General features: G+C 50.6%; 1 protein-coding gene across 1 annotated transcript in view; it reads left to right on the forward strand.

Moving 5' to 3' along the window:
- gigyf1a (GRB10 interacting GYF protein 1a) overlaps nucleotides 1-17,610 on the forward strand; it is a 136,097-nt gene that overhangs the window by 73,287 nt on the left and 45,200 nt on the right. Inside the window, exons 6-9 of the mRNA XM_078200764.1 lie at nucleotides 5,373-5,437; nucleotides 8,589-8,718; nucleotides 12,793-12,888; nucleotides 16,672-16,783. Coding sequence (XP_078056890.1) covers nucleotides 5,397-5,437; nucleotides 8,589-8,718; nucleotides 12,793-12,888; nucleotides 16,672-16,783 — 379 coding nt within the window. The 5' untranslated portion in view covers nucleotides 5,373-5,396. The remainder of the gene's footprint in view (nucleotides 1-5,372; nucleotides 5,438-8,588; nucleotides 8,719-12,792; nucleotides 12,889-16,671; nucleotides 16,784-17,610) is intronic.

Raw genomic sequence — 17,610 nt, forward strand, 5'->3', positions numbered from 1 at the left:
TTTGTCAATGGTGGGAGTGGAAGGGAGCAGTATTTTGGAAGATTTGGGTCAGCGATCAGGTTTATTCAAGTTTCTGAGAATGCCAGAAATGTCATCTTGCGCTTGCTGCCTTGGGACACACGGTAGCTTCACAGCTGCCCCATGGTACCTCAGCCAGCTGCTCATTGCTCACAGTTCTCGGTAGGCAGCAAGACTGCGGACGACACTGCTGCTCAGTCTAGGCCTGTCTTTGGCTGAAGCCTCCACAAGCATGCGGGCGGCACAGTGGTTAGACTGCTGCTTCACAGCGCCAGGGACCTGGGTTCGATTCCCGGCTTGGGTCACTGTCTGTGCGGAGTTTGCACGTTCTCCCCCGTGTCTGCGTGGGTTTCCTCCGGGTGCTCCGGTTTCCTCCCACGGTCCGAAAGATCATCATAGAAATCATCATAGAAACCCTACAGTGCAGAAGGAGGCCATTCGGCCCATCGAGTCTGCACCGACCACAATCCCACCCAGGCCCTACCCCCACATATTTTACCCGCAAATCCCTCTAACCTACGCATCCCAGGACTCTAAGGGGCAATTTTTTTTAACCTGGCCAATCAACCTAACCCGCACATCTTTGGACTGTGGGAGGAAACCAGAGCACCCGGAGGAAACCCACGCAGACACGAGGAGAATGTGCAAACTCCACACAGACAGTGACCCGAGCCGGGGATCGAACCCGGGACCCTGGAGCTGTGAAGCAGCAGTGCTAACCACTGTGCTACCGTGCCGCCCGAAAGATGTGCGGGTTAGGTTGATTGGCCGTGCCAAATTGACCCTAGTGTCAGGGGGGGATTAGCAGGGTAATGCATGGGATTACGGGGATAGGGCCAGAGTGGGATTGTGGTCAGTACAGACTCGATGGGCCGAGTGGCCTCCTTCTGTACTGTTAGGATTCTATGATACTTTCCTGCCAGGGTAACGGAGGCTCGTTCTTACTCCGAAAGCGCTGCAATCAGCCGGTGGAATGGACTTGATTATCATAGCGAGCTTGGAAAACAATGTGTACTGTACTCAATATGGGCATCATGGTGTCTTACTGATCTGTACTGGTCGGAAGGTTCCACGTTTCTGCCTGAGAGAATTATTCCCACTTTTCAACGAGGCAGCTAACCTGATCTGTCACAGAATTAGGGCGACACGGTGGCATAGTGGTTAGCACTGCTGTCTCATGGTCCCTGACGCTGAGAGGCAGCTGTGCTAAACAGTGTGGAAAGCAGGAAATATGACTAATACGTATTCTTTATATGAACCCGGCACTTGTCATCAGCCGGGACATTGAGTTTAAAAATTGACAAGTCATGTTGCAGCTTTATAGAACCTTAGTTCGGCTGCACTTGGAATATAGTGTTCAATTCTGGTCGCCGCACTACCAGAAGGAAGTGGAGGCTTTGGACAGGGCACAGAAAAGATTTACCAGGATGTTGCCTGGTATGGAGGGCATTAGCTCTGAGGGGAGGTTGGAGAAACTCGGTTCGTTCTCACTGCAACGACGGAGGTTGAGGGGGGCGACCTGATAGAAGTCTACAAGATTATGAGAGGCATGGACAGAGTGGATTGTCAGAAGCTTTTTCCCCCAGGGTGGAAGAGTCAATTACTCGGGGGCACAGGTTTAAGGGGCAAGGTTTAAAGGAGATGTACGAGGCAAGTGTTTTTACACAGAGGGTGGTGGTGCCTGGAACTCGCTGCCGGGGGAGGTTGTGGAAGCAGATACGATAGTGAGTTTTAAGGGGCGTCTTGACAAATACATGAATAGGGTGGGAATAGAGGGAATACGGTCCCCGGAAGGGGAGGGGGTTTTAGTTCAGTCGGGGCAGCACGGTTGGTGCAGGCTTGGAGGGCCGAAGGGCCTGTTCCTGTGCTGTAATTTTCTTTGTTCTTTGTTCTTGTGCTGAGTCCTTTCCTGCTGAGTGTTCAGTGGGCGGGGAGCTGGAAGTAGGCAGCAAAGTAGGTTGCAGTATTTCTTTAGTGTTTTGGTCGTTTGAGGTGTGCCATTCTGTTTATTTTTTTAACGTGACTCTTCGTGGTGGGTGGGAGGAGACAGGAGTGATGGTGTGGCCTCTTTGCAATCCATTATAAAAATAATCTGTGCTGAAATGAGAAGTAACTGCATGTTAACGTGGGTTACAATTTCGAGAAGCTTGCGGGTTTGCCAAGGCAGTGGTTTTGAAACCGTTGGTTTCTAACTGGGCTGTAATCCAATTGAAAGAATTTGCCCATTCCTTCAGTTTTGTGGTTCTGGCAGTCGTGTTGCTGTCACCTGCCGAACGCAACTTGGGCCGTAGCTTTTCAGTCACATCTGAGAAACTTTGTGCTGTCCCTCTTCATGTTTCCTCCCCTCGCTTGTCCAACTCACCTTCTGGAGTTGGCGATCTCAAGATGACGAGTCACGGGGGTCAAAGCGGGAAAAGTGATTAAATCCGTGGGTTTTGACAGTCCCCAGAATTTTGCTGCAGTTTGATTTGATTTATTATTGTCACATGTATTGGGATACAGTGAAAAGTATTGTTTCTTGCGCGCTATACAGACAAAGCATACCCTTCATAGAGTGCATAGGGGAGAAGGATTTGATTTATTATTGTCACGTGTATTAACATACAGTGAAAAGTATTGTTTCTTGCGCGTATACAGACAAAGCATACCATTCATAGAGAAAGAAAGGAGAGAGTGCAGAAGGTAGTGTTACAGTCATAGCTAGGGTGTAGAGAAAGATCAACTTAATGCGAGGTAGGTCCATTCAAAAGTCTGACAGCAGCAGGGAAGAAGCTGTTCTTGAGTTGGTTGGTATGTGACTGCACACTGCTATATCTTTTTCCCAAAGGAAGAAGGTGGAAGAGAGAATGTTCGGGGTGCGTGGGGGTCCTTGATTATGCTGGCTGCTTTTCCCGAGGCAGCGGGAAGTGTAGACAGAGTCAATGGATGGGAGACAGGGTTTGCGTGATGGACTGGGCTACATTCACGACCTTTTGTAGTTCCTTGCGGTCTTGGGCAGAGCAGGAGCCATACCAAGCTGTGATACAACCAGAAAGAATGCTTTCTATGGTGCATCTGTAAAAGTTGGTGAGAGTTGTAGCTGACATGCCAAATTTCCTTCGTCTTCTGAGAAAGTAGAGGCGTTGGTGGGGCTTTCTTAACTATAGTGTCGGCATGGGGGGGGACCAGGACAGGTTGTGGGTGATCTGGACACCTAAAAACGTGAAGCTCTCGACCCTTTCTACTTCGAACCCGTTGATGTAGACAGGAGATGAAGTAGGAAGTCACGTGGTGTGTATTATCTTGGGTTGTTTGAGCAGCCCATCTCTCGTTCTCCCTGTGCCTGCGTGGGTCTCCTCAGCACTCCACAGATGTGCGGGTTAAAATTGCCCGCGTTACAAATTGCCCCTTAGTGTCAGGGGGACGAGCAGGTTAATGCGTGGAGTGACTGGGATAGGGCTGGGGTGGGATTGTTGTCGGCACATGCTCGTTGGGCCGGATGGCCGCCTGCACTGTAGAGATTCTATGATTCAAGTGGACCCACTGGTCATAAATCCGCATGTACCTTTCTAGAATCAATGATTAAGTTATTCATCGAGCTCATACGTGCCGAGAGCAAAACTGTTGATGCTGGTGTAGTGGGTTATCTCACTATGCTGTCGTTAACCCAGCTTTCTGAACATATCGCGGAATCTTACAGTGCAGTGGTAGGGAAGTTGTTGGAGAGGATTCTTAGAGACAGGATGCAAGTCCACAAATCCTTGAAGGTGGCAACACAGGTGGAGAAGGTGGTGAAGAAGGCATATGGTATGCTTGCCTTTATAGGACGGGGTATAGAGTATAAAAGCTGGAGTCTGATGATGCAGCTGTATAGAACGCTGGTTAGGCCACATTTGGAGTACTGCGTCCAGTTCTGGTCGCCGCACTACCAGAAGGACGTGGAGGCGTTAGAGAGAGTGCAGAGAAGGTTTACCAGGATGTTGCCTGGTATGGAGGGTCTTAGCTATGAGGAGAGATTGGGTAAACTGGGGTTGTTCTCCCTGGAAAGACGGAGAATGAGGGGAGATCTAATAGAGGTGTACAAGATTATGAAGGGGATAGATAGGGTGAATAGTGGGAAGCTTTTTCCCAGGTCGGAGGTGATGATCACGAGGGGTCACGGGCTCAAGGTGAGAGGGGCGAAGTATAACTCAGATATCAGAGGGATGTTTTTTACACAGAGGGTGGTGGGGGCCTGGAATGCGCTGCCAAGTAGGGTGGTGGAGGCAGGCACGCTGACATCGTTTAAGACTTACCTGGATAGTCACATGAGCAGCCTGGGAATGGAGGGATACAAACGATTGGTCTAGTTGGACCAAGGAGCGGCACAGGCTTGGAGGGCCGAAGGGCCTGTTTCCTGTGCTGTACTGTTCTTTGTTCTTTGCAGAAGAGGCCCTTCGGCCCATCAAGTTCACACCGACACATGAAAGGCCCTGACCTACCCACCTAATCCCACTTGCCAGCACTTGGCCCATCGCCTTGAATGTTACGCCGTGCCAAGTACTCATCCAGGTACTTTGTAAAGGATGTGAGGCCTCCCGCCTCCACCACCCTCCCAGGCAGCGCATTCCAGACCCTCACCACCCTCTGAGTATCAAGGCTTTTCCTCAAATCCCTCCAAACCACCCAGCCCTCACTTTTTTAACTCGTAACTGACCTTTCAACTAAGGGGAACAGCTGCTCCCTATCCACCCTGTGCATGTCCCTCATAATCTTGTACACCTCAATCAGGTCGCCCCCTCAGTCTTCTCTGCTCCAACGAAAACAACCCAAGCCCACCCAATCTCGCTTGGGTTCCATCTCGGCCAGCATCTGAGTGAATCTCCTCTACACCCCGTCCAGTGGGTTCACGTCCTTCCTAGAATGTGGCGACCAGAACAGCGCGCACTACTCCAGCTGTGACCAAAGATTTTTCCTTCCCATGTTTCCCTCCCTCGTAATTCCATTTCGGGAAGCGTTGGTTCCAAGGTAAAATGTGGTTCTGTGGGTGCTGACTTTTGCTCTGGTATCTAATCCAAATGACCTTCAGTCTCCACCTTCTGACTCAACCGAGAGTGCCCCCATTGAGTCGAGGTGACGGTGGTGGCCTGTGGATTTTGTTGTTTCAGTTCTTTACACGTTGTGCCAACCTGTGGCACTTGGCGGTGGGCATTGGATGGGAATAGCAGCGGCAGAGTTGCCCGAGTTTCCTACCTTGTGCGCTTGCTGCTGGCTGCTTCCAGAGCAGCCTTGGAACTGCCCTATCAGAGACTAACAGAGAAGGAGATGCGGAAGATGTGGTCCCCAGCCGTTGCCCAAATTCAGTAATGTGATTTTGTTTTTGTTTCCTCTTGCAGAGCTGTTCTGTCGAAGACAAGGAAATGGCAGCAGAGACTCAGACGCTGAACTTTGGACCCGAATGGTAATGCATAACCGTAACACTTTGTGGGACGAGCGGGAGCAGTGATGGAGTTATTGGGTACCGGGGACTTTTACTCTTGTTTGTGCAGCTGGCTTGTAATCTGCCCTGAGCATTTCAGCTTCCTTGGTGAAGATGAGTGGCAGTCATAGAATCGTACAGTACACAAGGAGGCCATTCAGCCCATCGAGGCTGTACTGACCACAATCCCACCTCGGCCCTACCCCCATGCCTTTATCTTAGCTAGTCCCCCAGACATAAAGGGGCAATTTAGCATAACCAATCCAGCTAACCCGCACATCTTTGGACTGAGAGAGGAAACCGGAGCACCCGGAGGAAACCCACGCAGACACGGGGGGATCTGGAGAAATTAAAAACAGCAGCACAGCCCACACCTGAAGGAAACAGATTCGTTACAACAGTTTGTCAAAGAATCCCTACAGTGCAGAAGGAGGCCATTTGGCCCATCGAGTCTGCACCCACCACAGTCCCATCCAGGCCCTATCCCCATAACCCTGCTTATTTACCCTACTAATCCCCTGACACTAAGGGACAATTTAGCACGGCCAGTCAACCTAACCCGCACATCTTTGGACTGTGGGAGGAGACCGGAGCACCCGGAGGAAACCCACGGGGAGAACATGCAGACTCCGCAGCTGTGCTAACCACCGTGCCGCCCAGTCAGCACTGTTTCTACTCAAATCACGGAATTGTTACGGCGCAGGAGGAGGCCATTCCCATGTCCGCACTGGCTCTCCGAATGTGCGACCCACCCAGTGCCATTCCACTGCCTTCCCCTCGTAACCCTGAACATTCTTCCTTTTAAGAAAGCAGTCTAAATCCCTTTTGGATGTTTCAGTTGAATCTGCCTTCACCACACATTCAGGCAATGCAGTCCCAAACCTAACCACTCATTGCATAAAAAATTGTCCCTCCTCATATCAATGTTTTGCTGCTTTTACTAATTGCTTTTAATCTGTGTCCTCTCGTTCTCTGTCCTTTTCCTAGTCGGAGCAGTTTCTCCCTATCTGCTCTGCCCAGACCCCTCCCTGATTTTGAACCAAATCTCCCCTCTATCATTTCCCCAAGGAAAACAGTCCTAACTTCTCCAATCTATCCCCCTAACTGAGGTTCCTCATGCCTGGAAGCGTTCTCGTGCATCTTTTCCGCCCCCCCTCCCGAGTGCCTTCGCGTCCTTCCTAAAGTGTGACGCTTCGAACTGAACGCAGTGCTCCAGCTGAGGCTGAACTCCTGACTTATACAAATTCGACATAGCCTCCTGGCGGCACGGTGGCACAGCGGGTTAGCGCTGCTGCCACACAGCGCCAGGGACCCGGGTTCCAGTCCCGGCTTGGGTCACTGGCTGTGTGGAGTGTCCCCCCCCCGTGTCTGCGTGGGTTTCCTCCGGGTGCTCCGGTTTCCTCCCACAGTCCGAAAGACGTGCTGGTTGGGGTGCATTGGTCGTGCTAAATTCTCCCTCAGTGTTACCCGAGCAGGAGTGCGGCAACTCGGGGATTTTCACAGTAACTTCACTGCAGTGTTAAGGTAAGCCGACTTGTGACAGTAATAAACAAACTTGCTTTTGTACTCTGTGCCCCCGTTAATAAGCCCTACGATATTGTATGCTTTATTCACAGCTCTTAACCTGTCCTGCCACCTTCAATAATCTATGTCCCACTGGGGCCTGCTGCTCCTCCACCCCCTTTACAATTGTACCTTTTATATTGTCTCTCTCTGTTCTTCCTATCAGAATGAATCACCTCACATTTCTCTGCCAGCTATCTGCTCTGTCCCAGCCCCCTCGTGATTGTTGAATATCTCTAATCAAGGGCGGCATAGTAGCACAGTAGTTAGCACTGCTGCTTCACAGCTCCAGGGACCTGGGTTCGAATCTCGGCTCGGGTCACTGTCTGTGTGGAGTTTGCACATTCTCCCTGTGTCTGCGTGGGTTTCCCCCGGGTGCTCCGGTTTCCTCCCACAGTCCAAAGATGTGCAGGCTAGGTTGATTGGCCATTCTCAATTGCCCCTTAGTGTCCCGGGATGCATAGGTTAGAGGGATTAGTGGGTAAATATGTAGAGATATGTGGATAGGGCCTGGGTGGGATTGTGGTCGGTGCAGACTCGATGGGCCGAATGGCCTCTTTCTGCACTGTAGGATTCTATGAAATCCCCTTTCAGCTTTCTTCTCTCCAAGGAACTCGATCCCTACCCCTCCAGTCTATCCTCGTAACTAAAGTTCCTCATCTCTGGAACCATCGTTCATAGAATCCCGACAGTGCAGAAGGAGGCCGTTCCGCCCGTCAAGTCTGCACCGACCATAATCCCACCCAGGCCTTATCCCCGTAACCCCACATATTCACCCTGCCAATCTCTGTGACACTCGGGTCAATTTAGCACGGCCAACCCACCTACCCCGCACATCTTTGGACTGAGAGGGGAAACCGGAGCACCCGGAGGAAACCCATGCAGACACGGGGAGAATGTGCAAATTATTGAAGGTGGCAGGACAGGTTAAGAGAGCTGTTAATAGAGCATACAAAGTGACCCAAAGCCGGAATTGAACCTGGGTCCCTGGGGGCGGGGGGCTGTGAGACAGCAGGGGGGGCTGTGAGACAGCAGTGCTAACCAGTGTGTCACTCCTTGTGAGCCTCTTCTACGCTCTCTCCGAAGTGTTCACATCCTTCCGATAGTGAGGCGATATTGGATAGGGTGCCTGCATTTAAAAGTCGATAAGGCGCCGGGACTAGATGGCATGCATCAAAGGATACTGAGGGAAGCGAGAGTGGGAATTGCAAAGGCCATAATTCTTCACTCTCTTTTAGACTCGGTGGGGGGGGGGGTGTGGCCCCAGAAGACTGGAGAATTGCAGACATTACACTCTTATTCAGAAAAAGATGTAAAGATAAGCTCAGCAACTACAGGCCATTCAGCTTAACTTGGGTGGTGGGCAAATTCCCGGAAACAGTTTGGTTCCCAGTTGTATTTTCTACCTGGCTCCTATCATGATGACGCTTTCGTCTTTATCTTAATATCCTTTGTCATCCAGGAAAGAAATCGGGTTTCCGTCTATGTTGACAATTCTTTTTGTTCTCTCGTCCGAACGTCGGCATTGTGTAGGGTGGTCCTTGGTGAATTGAACTCTCTCTCGTTCCAGGCTTCGTGCGTTGTCCAGCGGTGGAAGTATTGCCTCTCCGCCACCATCACCTGCATTGCCAAAATACAAATTAGCAGATTATCGATATGGAAGAGAGGAAATGCTAGCACTTTATATGAAAGATAACAAGGTATTTCTCGCGCCGTTCGGTCCAGCGGGGTCAGAAATTTAATTTTCCCTTGTGCGAGTCTCCCCACTTCTCTGCTTTCTCAACATCTCTGGTTGCAGTAGTATTTAGCGTTTGTAGACGGTTACCTGGCTGTGTAATACTGAATTTTATTTCCTCCAGAACACATGTGCTGACTATTTTGCATTCTTTTGTAGCCACCAAGGTTGGAGGGGGGTGGGGGTGGGGAGAGGGGATAAATTGAGTGCGTACAGCATAAAGAGTCGTCATGCGACTGTTCGTACTCCGTCACGATCAGTGACGATGCTGCTCTTTGATTCCACTTGGATCACTGGCTCGCGCTGAGTTTCTAGGCGTGACCTTTCTCCTCTTGTTTTGAAACCAAAGATAGTTCACAGAGGGAGGCTTAGTTGTTCCCTATGCACGGGGGCACAGTGGTTAGCACCGCTGCCTCACAGCGCCAGGGACCCGGGTTAAATTCCGGCCCCGGTTGACTGTCTGCGTGGAGTCTGCATGTTCTCCCCGTGTCTGCGTGGATTTCCTACGAGTGCTCCGGTTTCCTCCCACAGTCCGAAAGATGTGCAAATTAGGTGGATTGGCTGTGCTAAATTGTCCCTTAGTGTCCAAAGGTGTGCAGGTTAGGTGGATTGGCCATGCTAAATTGCCCCTTAGTGTCCAAAGATGTGCGGGTTAGGTGGATTGGCCATGCTAAATTGCCCTTTAGTGTCCAAAGATGTGCAGGTTAGGTGGATTGGCCATGCTAAATTGCCCTTTAGTGTCCAAAGATGTGCGGGTTAGGTGGATTGGCCATGCTAAATTGCCCTTTAGTGTCCAAAGATGTGCGGGTTAGGTGGATTGGCCATGCTAAATTGCCCTTTAGTGTCCAAAGATGTGCAGGTTAGGTGGATTGGCCATGCTAAATTGCCCTTTAGTGTCCAAAGATATGCAGGTTATGTAGATTGGCCATGCTAAATTGCCCTTTAGTGTCCAAAGATGTGGAGGTTAGGTGGATTGGCCATGCTAAATTGCTCCTTAGTGTCCAAAGATGTGCAGGTTAGGTGGATTGGCCATGCTAAATTGCTCCTTAGTGTCCAAAGATGTGCAGGTTAGGTGGATTGGCCATGCTAAATTGCCCCTTAGTGTCCAAAGATGTGTAAGTTGGGTGGAATCATGGAATCATAGAATCCCCAGTGCAGAAGGAGGCCATTCGGCCCATCGAGCCTGCACCAACCACAATCCCACCCAGACCCCATCCTACATATTTCCCTTCTAATTCCCCCCGATACTAAGGGGCAATTTAGCACGGCCGATGCACCCTAACCCACGCATCTTTCAGACTGGGAGGAAACCGGAGCACCCGGAGGAAACCCACGCAGACATGGGGAGAACGTGCAGACTCCACACAGACAGTGACCCAAGCCGGGAATCGAACCCGGGTCCCTGGCGCTGCGAGGCAGCAGTGCTAACCCACTGTGCCACCCTGAAATGTCTGGGGTTATCGGGATACGGCTGGGGAGTGGGCCTGGTAAGATGCTCTGTTAGAGAGTCGGTGCAGTGTCGATGGGCTGAATGGCCTCTTCTACACTTTAGGGATTCAATGATCCTTTGTGAACAGGAGACTGTTGTTGGCGCTTTGTGTCTTTGAGTTGGAAACCAGTTGGCCAACCTCAATCCAGACTGAGTTTGGGTGATGAGTGTTTCAGTCGCAGGAGCAGGCACGTTTGGATGTTAACGTAGACAGCAAGACCTTTGTCCAGGCCCTTTTTTTTTTGCAACTGAATGCAGCAAAAGACGGTGCAAGTTGATCAAGCTGAAAGGAACTCAGTGGGCCTAGGCAGAGTTGGTGAACAGTGGCGCGGAGGCATGTGTACAGCTCAGGGTCCAGCGGAGAACCTGGAAGTTGGATTGAAAGCTGGCAGGGCATCATCCTTATCCCAGTTAGTTAGCCCTGACCCAAGGTGAGCGGAGGATGAGCAGGATAAGGTTTGGGTGCCAGTGCCTGAACACTGGCAAGGTGGCGCGAGTTGTAATCGAGCTAAGACGGCTAGCCCGAGTAGTGAAGCGTACAACGAGGGAAGCAGAATGACGAGGACCCGGGTGACGTCAGTGATCCCCGCAGCCCACGCAGACACGGGGAGAACGTGCAAACTCCACACGCACAGTGTTGCTAATGGAAACTACCATTTAATCAAATCTATGGCTGTAATCCATACACTGCATTAGTGAGGATGAAATATTCTATTACGGCCCAGCTCCGGCCCTTGAAACCCCAGAAGCGAACACTCCACTCGTTTTCTTTATTATCTGCTGTACGTGCAGGCTAGTTTTCTGTGGCTCATGTAAACTCGCGTGAAGGTACGGCAGAGAGTGAATGGAATGTTGGCTTTTATAGCTAAAAGAATAGAATATAAAGGTAAGGAAGTATTGTTGCAACGATACCAGGCGTTGGTGAGGCCGCACCTGGAGTATTGCGCACTGTTTTGGTCCATGTATTTGAGGAAAGATGTAGGAGGCAGTTCAGAGGAGGTTCACGAGATTGGAGCTGCAAGTTGGAGTTTAAGAGCCGTGGGGTTATGCTGCAACTGTACAGGACCTTGGTGAGACCACATTTGGAGTATTGTGTGCAGTTCTGGTCACCTCACTATAAGAAGGATGTGGAAGCGCTGGAAAGAGTGCAGAGGAGATTTACCAGGATGCTGCCTGGTTTGGAGGGTAGGTCTTATGAGGAAAGGTTGCGGGAGCTAGGGCTGTTCTCTCTGGAGCGGCGGAGGCTGAGGGGAGACTTAATAGAGGTTTATAAAATGATGAAGGGGATAGATAGAGTGAACGTTCAAAGACTATTTCCTCGGGTGGATGGAGCTATTACTAGGGGGCATAACTATAGGGTTCGTGGTGGGAGATACAGGAAGGATATCAGAGGTAGGTTCTTTACGCAGAGAGTGGTTGGGGTGTGGAATGGACTGCCTGCAGTGATAGTGGAGTCAGACACTTTAGGAACATTTAAGCGGTTATTGGATAGGCACATGGAGCACACCAGGATGATAGGGAGTGGGATAGCTTGATCTTGGTTTCAGATAAAGCTCGGCACAACATCGTGGGCCGAAGGGCCTGTTCTGTGCTGTCCCTGTTCTATGTTCTATTGATTCCAGAGATGAGGGGTTTGTCGTATGAAGAGAGATTGAACAGTTTGGGCCTGTACTCTCTGGAATTGAGAAGAATGAGGGGAGATCAAATTGAGGTCTACAAGATGATAAAAGGTGTGGGTAAAGTAGACGTGGAGCGGATGCTTCCTCTTGTGGGACATTTCTCGGACGGAAGGTCTTGGGATAAGGAGCAGCAAATTTAAAACAGAGTTGGATGAGAAACTACTTCTCCCAAAGGGTTGTGAATCTGTGGAATTCGCTGCCCCCCAAAGTGCGGTGGATGCTGGGACGGTGAGTACATTTAAGGAGGAGTTAGACGGATTTTTAATTGGCAATGGGTTGAAGGGTTACGGGGAGAAGGCAGGAAAATGGGGATGAGGAGCATATCAGCCATGTTGGACTGGCGGAGCAGACTCGATGGGCCGAATGGCCTAATTCTGCTCCTACATCTGATGAACTTGTCAACGTAACCTCTCTGTTTTTAACCTCCATTCACTGCAGCGGGACCGGATAATCTCAGCCGTGGGGGCGAGGTATCTTAGGAGAGAAACGGGGAAGGAAATTTGTTAGTGGTGCGGTTCATTGCCAGTCTGGCGTGGCATGGTGTTTGTGGGCTTATGAATCTACCATTTTAGTTACTGAGCAGAGCAGATGTCCATTGGTATATGTCCTCTCCTTCCTCTACCCTACCCCCACCATTTGACCTCACCAGAAAAAGTTCGGAGGTTGCCCTTGCCTGGCGCCGTTATTTGCCTTGAAAGAGTGACGTGCTTTCGGTAAGTAAGTGAGAATATTGGCAGTGCACCGGGCCAGCATTGCAAAACCCCTTTCATCAGAGCGGCACAAGACCTGCCGCTCACGGGATCGATGGGGTGAGAGGCCAGAGTTATACCAGTGCACGTGCTGATACCTATTCCTGGTTTTGTCTCGTCAGGTTCCTGAAGAGTTGTCGGACAAGGAATTTCTGGCCATTTTACAAGATGAGCCACTTCTGCCCTTAGCGCTTGTACCTCTTACAGAGGAAGAGCAGGTGGGTGGTGTTCGCGTGCTCTGTTAAAAGCTGCCGGTATCGCTGGGCGCATCAGCTTTCCTTTGAACTGAGCAACACTGTGCCAGCTCGTCTGGTCTCCTGAACCTGTGGACTCAAAACTGGGACGCGACTGATAAACTCCCAACTCAATATATAGCAAGGGCAGTGAGGGTCGCTGTCGCGGTTGCTTTTTTTTCCTCTCCCGTCTCTCGGTCTGCATGCAAGGCAGGTCAGCCGTATACAAAAACAGCGCATTCATCCACCGTAGGATCCGTTGTGTTAATTCTCATCTCTCTCTTGCGTTCTTTCTCTCTTTCCCCCAACTCCCTTCTGTTGTCGATACCCCAATGCAAGACATTTCATTGGTCACCCTGTTACAGGAAAGACTTTGATAAACTGGAAAGAGTGTAAAGAAGGTTTACGAGGATGTTGCCGGGCTAGTAGGCCTGAGTTGCACGGGGAAAAAATTAGTAGCATGTGGAGTAAGACCACGAGCGGGTTCAATCGTCGAATAGGGAGCGGTTGGCCAGGCTACGACTTTTATTCCTTGGGAGGATGAGGGGGTGACCTTAAAATAAACTTTATTTATTAGTCACAAGTAAGGCTTACATTAACACTGCAATGAAGTTACTGTGAAATTCCCCTAGTCGCCACACTCCGGCGCCTGTTCGGGTCAATGCACCCTAACCAGCGCGTCTTTCAGACTGTGGGAGGAAACCGGAGCACCCGGAGGAAACCCACGCAGACACGGGGAGAACGTGCAAACTCCACACAGACAGTGACCCCAAGCCGGGAATCGAACCCGGGTCCCCGGCGCTGTGAGGCAGCAGCGCTAACCCACTGTGCCGCCCATAATTGAGGTGCATGAAACAATGAGGGACAGGGATAGGATGCACGCACCATAGTCTTTTTCCCCAGGGAAGAGGGATTGAAAACTAGAGGGCAGAGGTTAAAGGTGAGAGGGGAAAGGGACCCGAGGGGCAACGTCTTCACGCAGAGGGTGGTGCGTGTGTGGAATGAGCTGCCAGAGAAAGTGGTGGAGGCAGGGACAATAGCGACATTTAAAAAGCACTTGGATAAGTGCATGGATGGGAAAGGGTTAGAGAGATATGGGCCAAACGCGGGCAATTGAGGCTAGTTGGGAGGGCATCGTGGCCGGCACGGACTGGTTGGGCCGAAGGGCCTGTTCCCGTGCGCTCTGACTCTCATTAAATCTGATGTGTCTTGGCTGGCGGTGGCACAGTCTTCAAGGAGCTACAAGGTTCCTCTGGGCCTTTGGAAGGATTGAGTCTCCTTTCCGTGCTTGGAGTGCAGCTCGGGAGTGAGCGAATGAGATCGCCCAACCTTGAGCAGCCTTTCAGGGAGAAATGCAAACTCTCTGCGGGTTGCACACACACACACAATAGACACAGCTGATAGGATAGCAAGATCAACAAAGGCTCCGTCTGCCCCTCGCGCTTTATATTGTGTTAGGTTCAAGGTCTTGTTTGTCACTGCAGATATAGCTATTGAAGTGTGGAGGGAGTTTAGTGCTGTTGTAAAATGCGGTTTGTAATTCCAACCCAGTGTACTATTACCACAGCAGCCTATAATTTACACAGCAGCTTCAGTGAAAAATATCCCGAGGCACTGCACAGGAGAACTACTGAATGAAGTTTGAATAAGCTGCAAAAGGAGATTTGATTTGATTTATTATTGTCACAAGTACTGGGATGCAGTGAAAAGTATTGTTTCTTGTGCGCTATACAGACAAAGCATACCGTTCATAGAGTACATAGGGGAGAAGGATTTGATTTATTATTGTCACATGTATTGGGATACAGTGAAAAGTATTGTTTCTTGCGCGCTATACAGACAAAGCATACCGTTCATAGAGTACATAGGGGAGAAGGATTTGATTTATTATTGTCACGTATTGTTTCTTGCGCGCTATACAGACAATAGCGACAATGGGCGGCACGGTAGCACAGTGGTTAGCACTGCTGCTTCACAGCTCCAGGGTCCCGGGTTCGATTCCCGGCTCGGGTCACTGTCTGTGTGGAGTTTGCACATTCTCCTCGTGTCTGCGTGGGTTTCCTCCGGGTGCTCCGGTTTCCTCCCACAGTCCAAAGATGTGCAGGTTAGGTTGATTGGTCATGCTAAAATTGCCCCTTAGTGTCCTGGGATGCGTAGGTTAAAGGGATTAGTGGGTAAATGTCTGGGGGTCGGGCCTGGGTGGGATTGTGGTCGGTGCAGACTCGATGGGCCGAATGGCCTCCTTCTGCACTGTAGGGTTTCTATGTTTCTAATACCGTTCATAGAGTACATAGGGGAGAAGGAGCGGGTGCAGAATGTTGTGCTTACGGTCACAGCTAGGGTGTAGAGTAAGATCAGCTAAATATTTGATTTAATTTATTATTGTCACATGTATTGGGATACAGTGAAAGGTATTGTTTCTTGTGCGCTATACAGACAAAGCATACCGTTCATAGAGCTAATAAGAGAGAAGGAAAGGAGAGAGTGCAGGATGTAGTGTTACAGTCATAGCTAGGGTGCAGAGAAAGATCAACTTAATGCGAGGTAGGTCCATTCAAAAGTCTGACAGCAGCAGGGAAGAAGCTGTTCTCGAGTCGGTTTGTATCTTTTTGTATCTTTTTCCCGACAGAAGAAGGTGGAAGAGAGAATGTCCGAGGGTGGGTGGGGTACGAAAGGGGGGGGGGGGAGGGGGGGTTTGAAACGGGTAGGTTTTAAGGAGCATTATTCAAGGAGAAGGTGTAGCTGGAGTGGTTGAGAGAGAGAGAAAGTTCCAGAGCTTGGCACCCAGTCAGCTGAAGACACTGACTCTAATAGTGGCGGGACTAAAATCCCTTTCCCACCACCCTGTCCCTTTCCCACCGCCTCTTCCCCCAAGGGGCGGGTACAGTTGGGGCATTGGGATCATCTTGCGTTCCTAAATTCTTAGGCAGCCAGTTCTCCGTTTCCCAAAACCCCACTAAATACAGGGACCTCCTCCTCCTGTTCCCTGGATTGCGAAGGAGACGGGACACTGGGCTACCAGTGTGCCGCTCACTCCAGCCATTTTTATTGGCCATTTTCTTTGCACCCATCTAGCAAGTTGCGTGTGAAGACCTGGGATGAGTGGGTGGGAGGGCTGAAGGAAGTTCCAGAGATCGGACATGGCGGGATTTGAACGCAAGGATGACTATTCTAAAATTGGAACCTTCCCCTGCCCGCTGCCCACGCAGCTCGATAAAGCGGTCGAGCTGGCGGGAGTTCCGGTCCAGTTAGCGGAGTCTTGGGCGCGCACTGCTTCACGGCAGGCAGAAGGTGGGAGGCTGACCAGCTGTGCATTACATCTGGGTGATTTTTATTCACCCCCCCCCCCCAATTTTCCATCGCAGCTGTTCCCGTGGTTTTTCCTTTCAAAGCAGCTCCCTACCTCAGCGCAGCCACTCCTGGATTACAGATGGCTGCAACTCGAGCAACTCCATTCACCAGTCAAAAATGCTGACCCTGCGGGCGAGCTGCTTCCAAAAGAAAAGGATCGTTTTCTTGACGATTTAGGCGGGGAGGATTTGATTGCCACTGAGGCAGCAAAGTGGGTGTGTTTCGGATCTTCTACGTGGCCACGTTTGAAGCCTTTGGCCTTCAGTCGTACATTTTGAGGAAGATCTCGGCCTTCACGGGCCACTTGACATTGTTGCGCGATGACCCCTCGAGTTTTGGATGTGTTGTCTCCCCCTCCGGTCATTTTGTTTAAACTGAACGTCCTGCTTTTTGTTTTTGTGTCTTTTTACTGCGCAGAGGAATTTTTCTATGTCTGTAAACAGCTCTGCAGTGATGAGGTTGATGGGGCGGGGAGGAGGAGCCCCGTCAGCGGGGGTCGTCAGAGGCCGAGGCAGCGCAAGGGGCCGAGGTAAGAACCCAAAACCGCACGCAGGACTCTGAAATAGGCGACGCAAACTGGGCGGGAGGTGAGATGGGGGGGAGTGGGTCACATGGCCCTCTGCGTTTGAGAAAATCTACCTTGATGTCCCTTTCCCACCACCTCTTCCCCCAAGTGGCGGTACGGTTGGGGCATTGGGTCACCTTGCGTTCCTAAATTCTTAGGCAGCCAGTTCTCTGTTTCCCAAAACCCCACTAAACACAGGGACCTCCTCCTCCTGTTCCCTGGATTGCGAAGGAGACGGGACACTGGGCTACCAGTGTGCCGCTCACTCCATCCATTTTTATTGGCAATTTTCTTTGTACCCGTCAAGCAAGTTGCGTGTAAAGATCATAACACATAGGAGCAGAATTAGGCCACTTGGCCCATCGAGTCTGCTCCGCCATTCAATCATGGCTGATATTTTTCTCATCCCCATTCTCCTGCCTTTTCCCCATAACCCCTGATCCCCTTATTAATCAAGAACCTATCTATCTCTGTCTTGAAGACACTCAATGACCCGGCCTCCACAGCCTTCTGCGGCAAAGAGTTCCACAGATTCACCACTCTCTGGCTGGAGAAATTCCTCCTCATCTCTGTTTTAAAGGATCGTCCCTTCAGCCTGAGGTTGTGCCCTCTGGTTCTAGTTTTTCCTACTAGTGGAAACATCCTCTCCACGTCCACTCTATCCAGGCCTTGCAGTATCCTGTAAGTTTCAATAAGATCCCCTCCCCTCATCCTTCTAAACTCCCAACGAGTACAGACCCAGAGTCCTCAACCATTCCTCATAAGACAAGCTCTTCATTCCAGGGGTCATT

Source organism: Mustelus asterias, chromosome 31 (assembly GCF_964213995.1).
Source record: "Mustelus asterias chromosome 31, sMusAst1.hap1.1, whole genome shotgun sequence".
In the NCBI taxonomy this organism is placed as follows: Eukaryota; Metazoa; Chordata; class Chondrichthyes; order Carcharhiniformes; family Triakidae; genus Mustelus; species Mustelus asterias.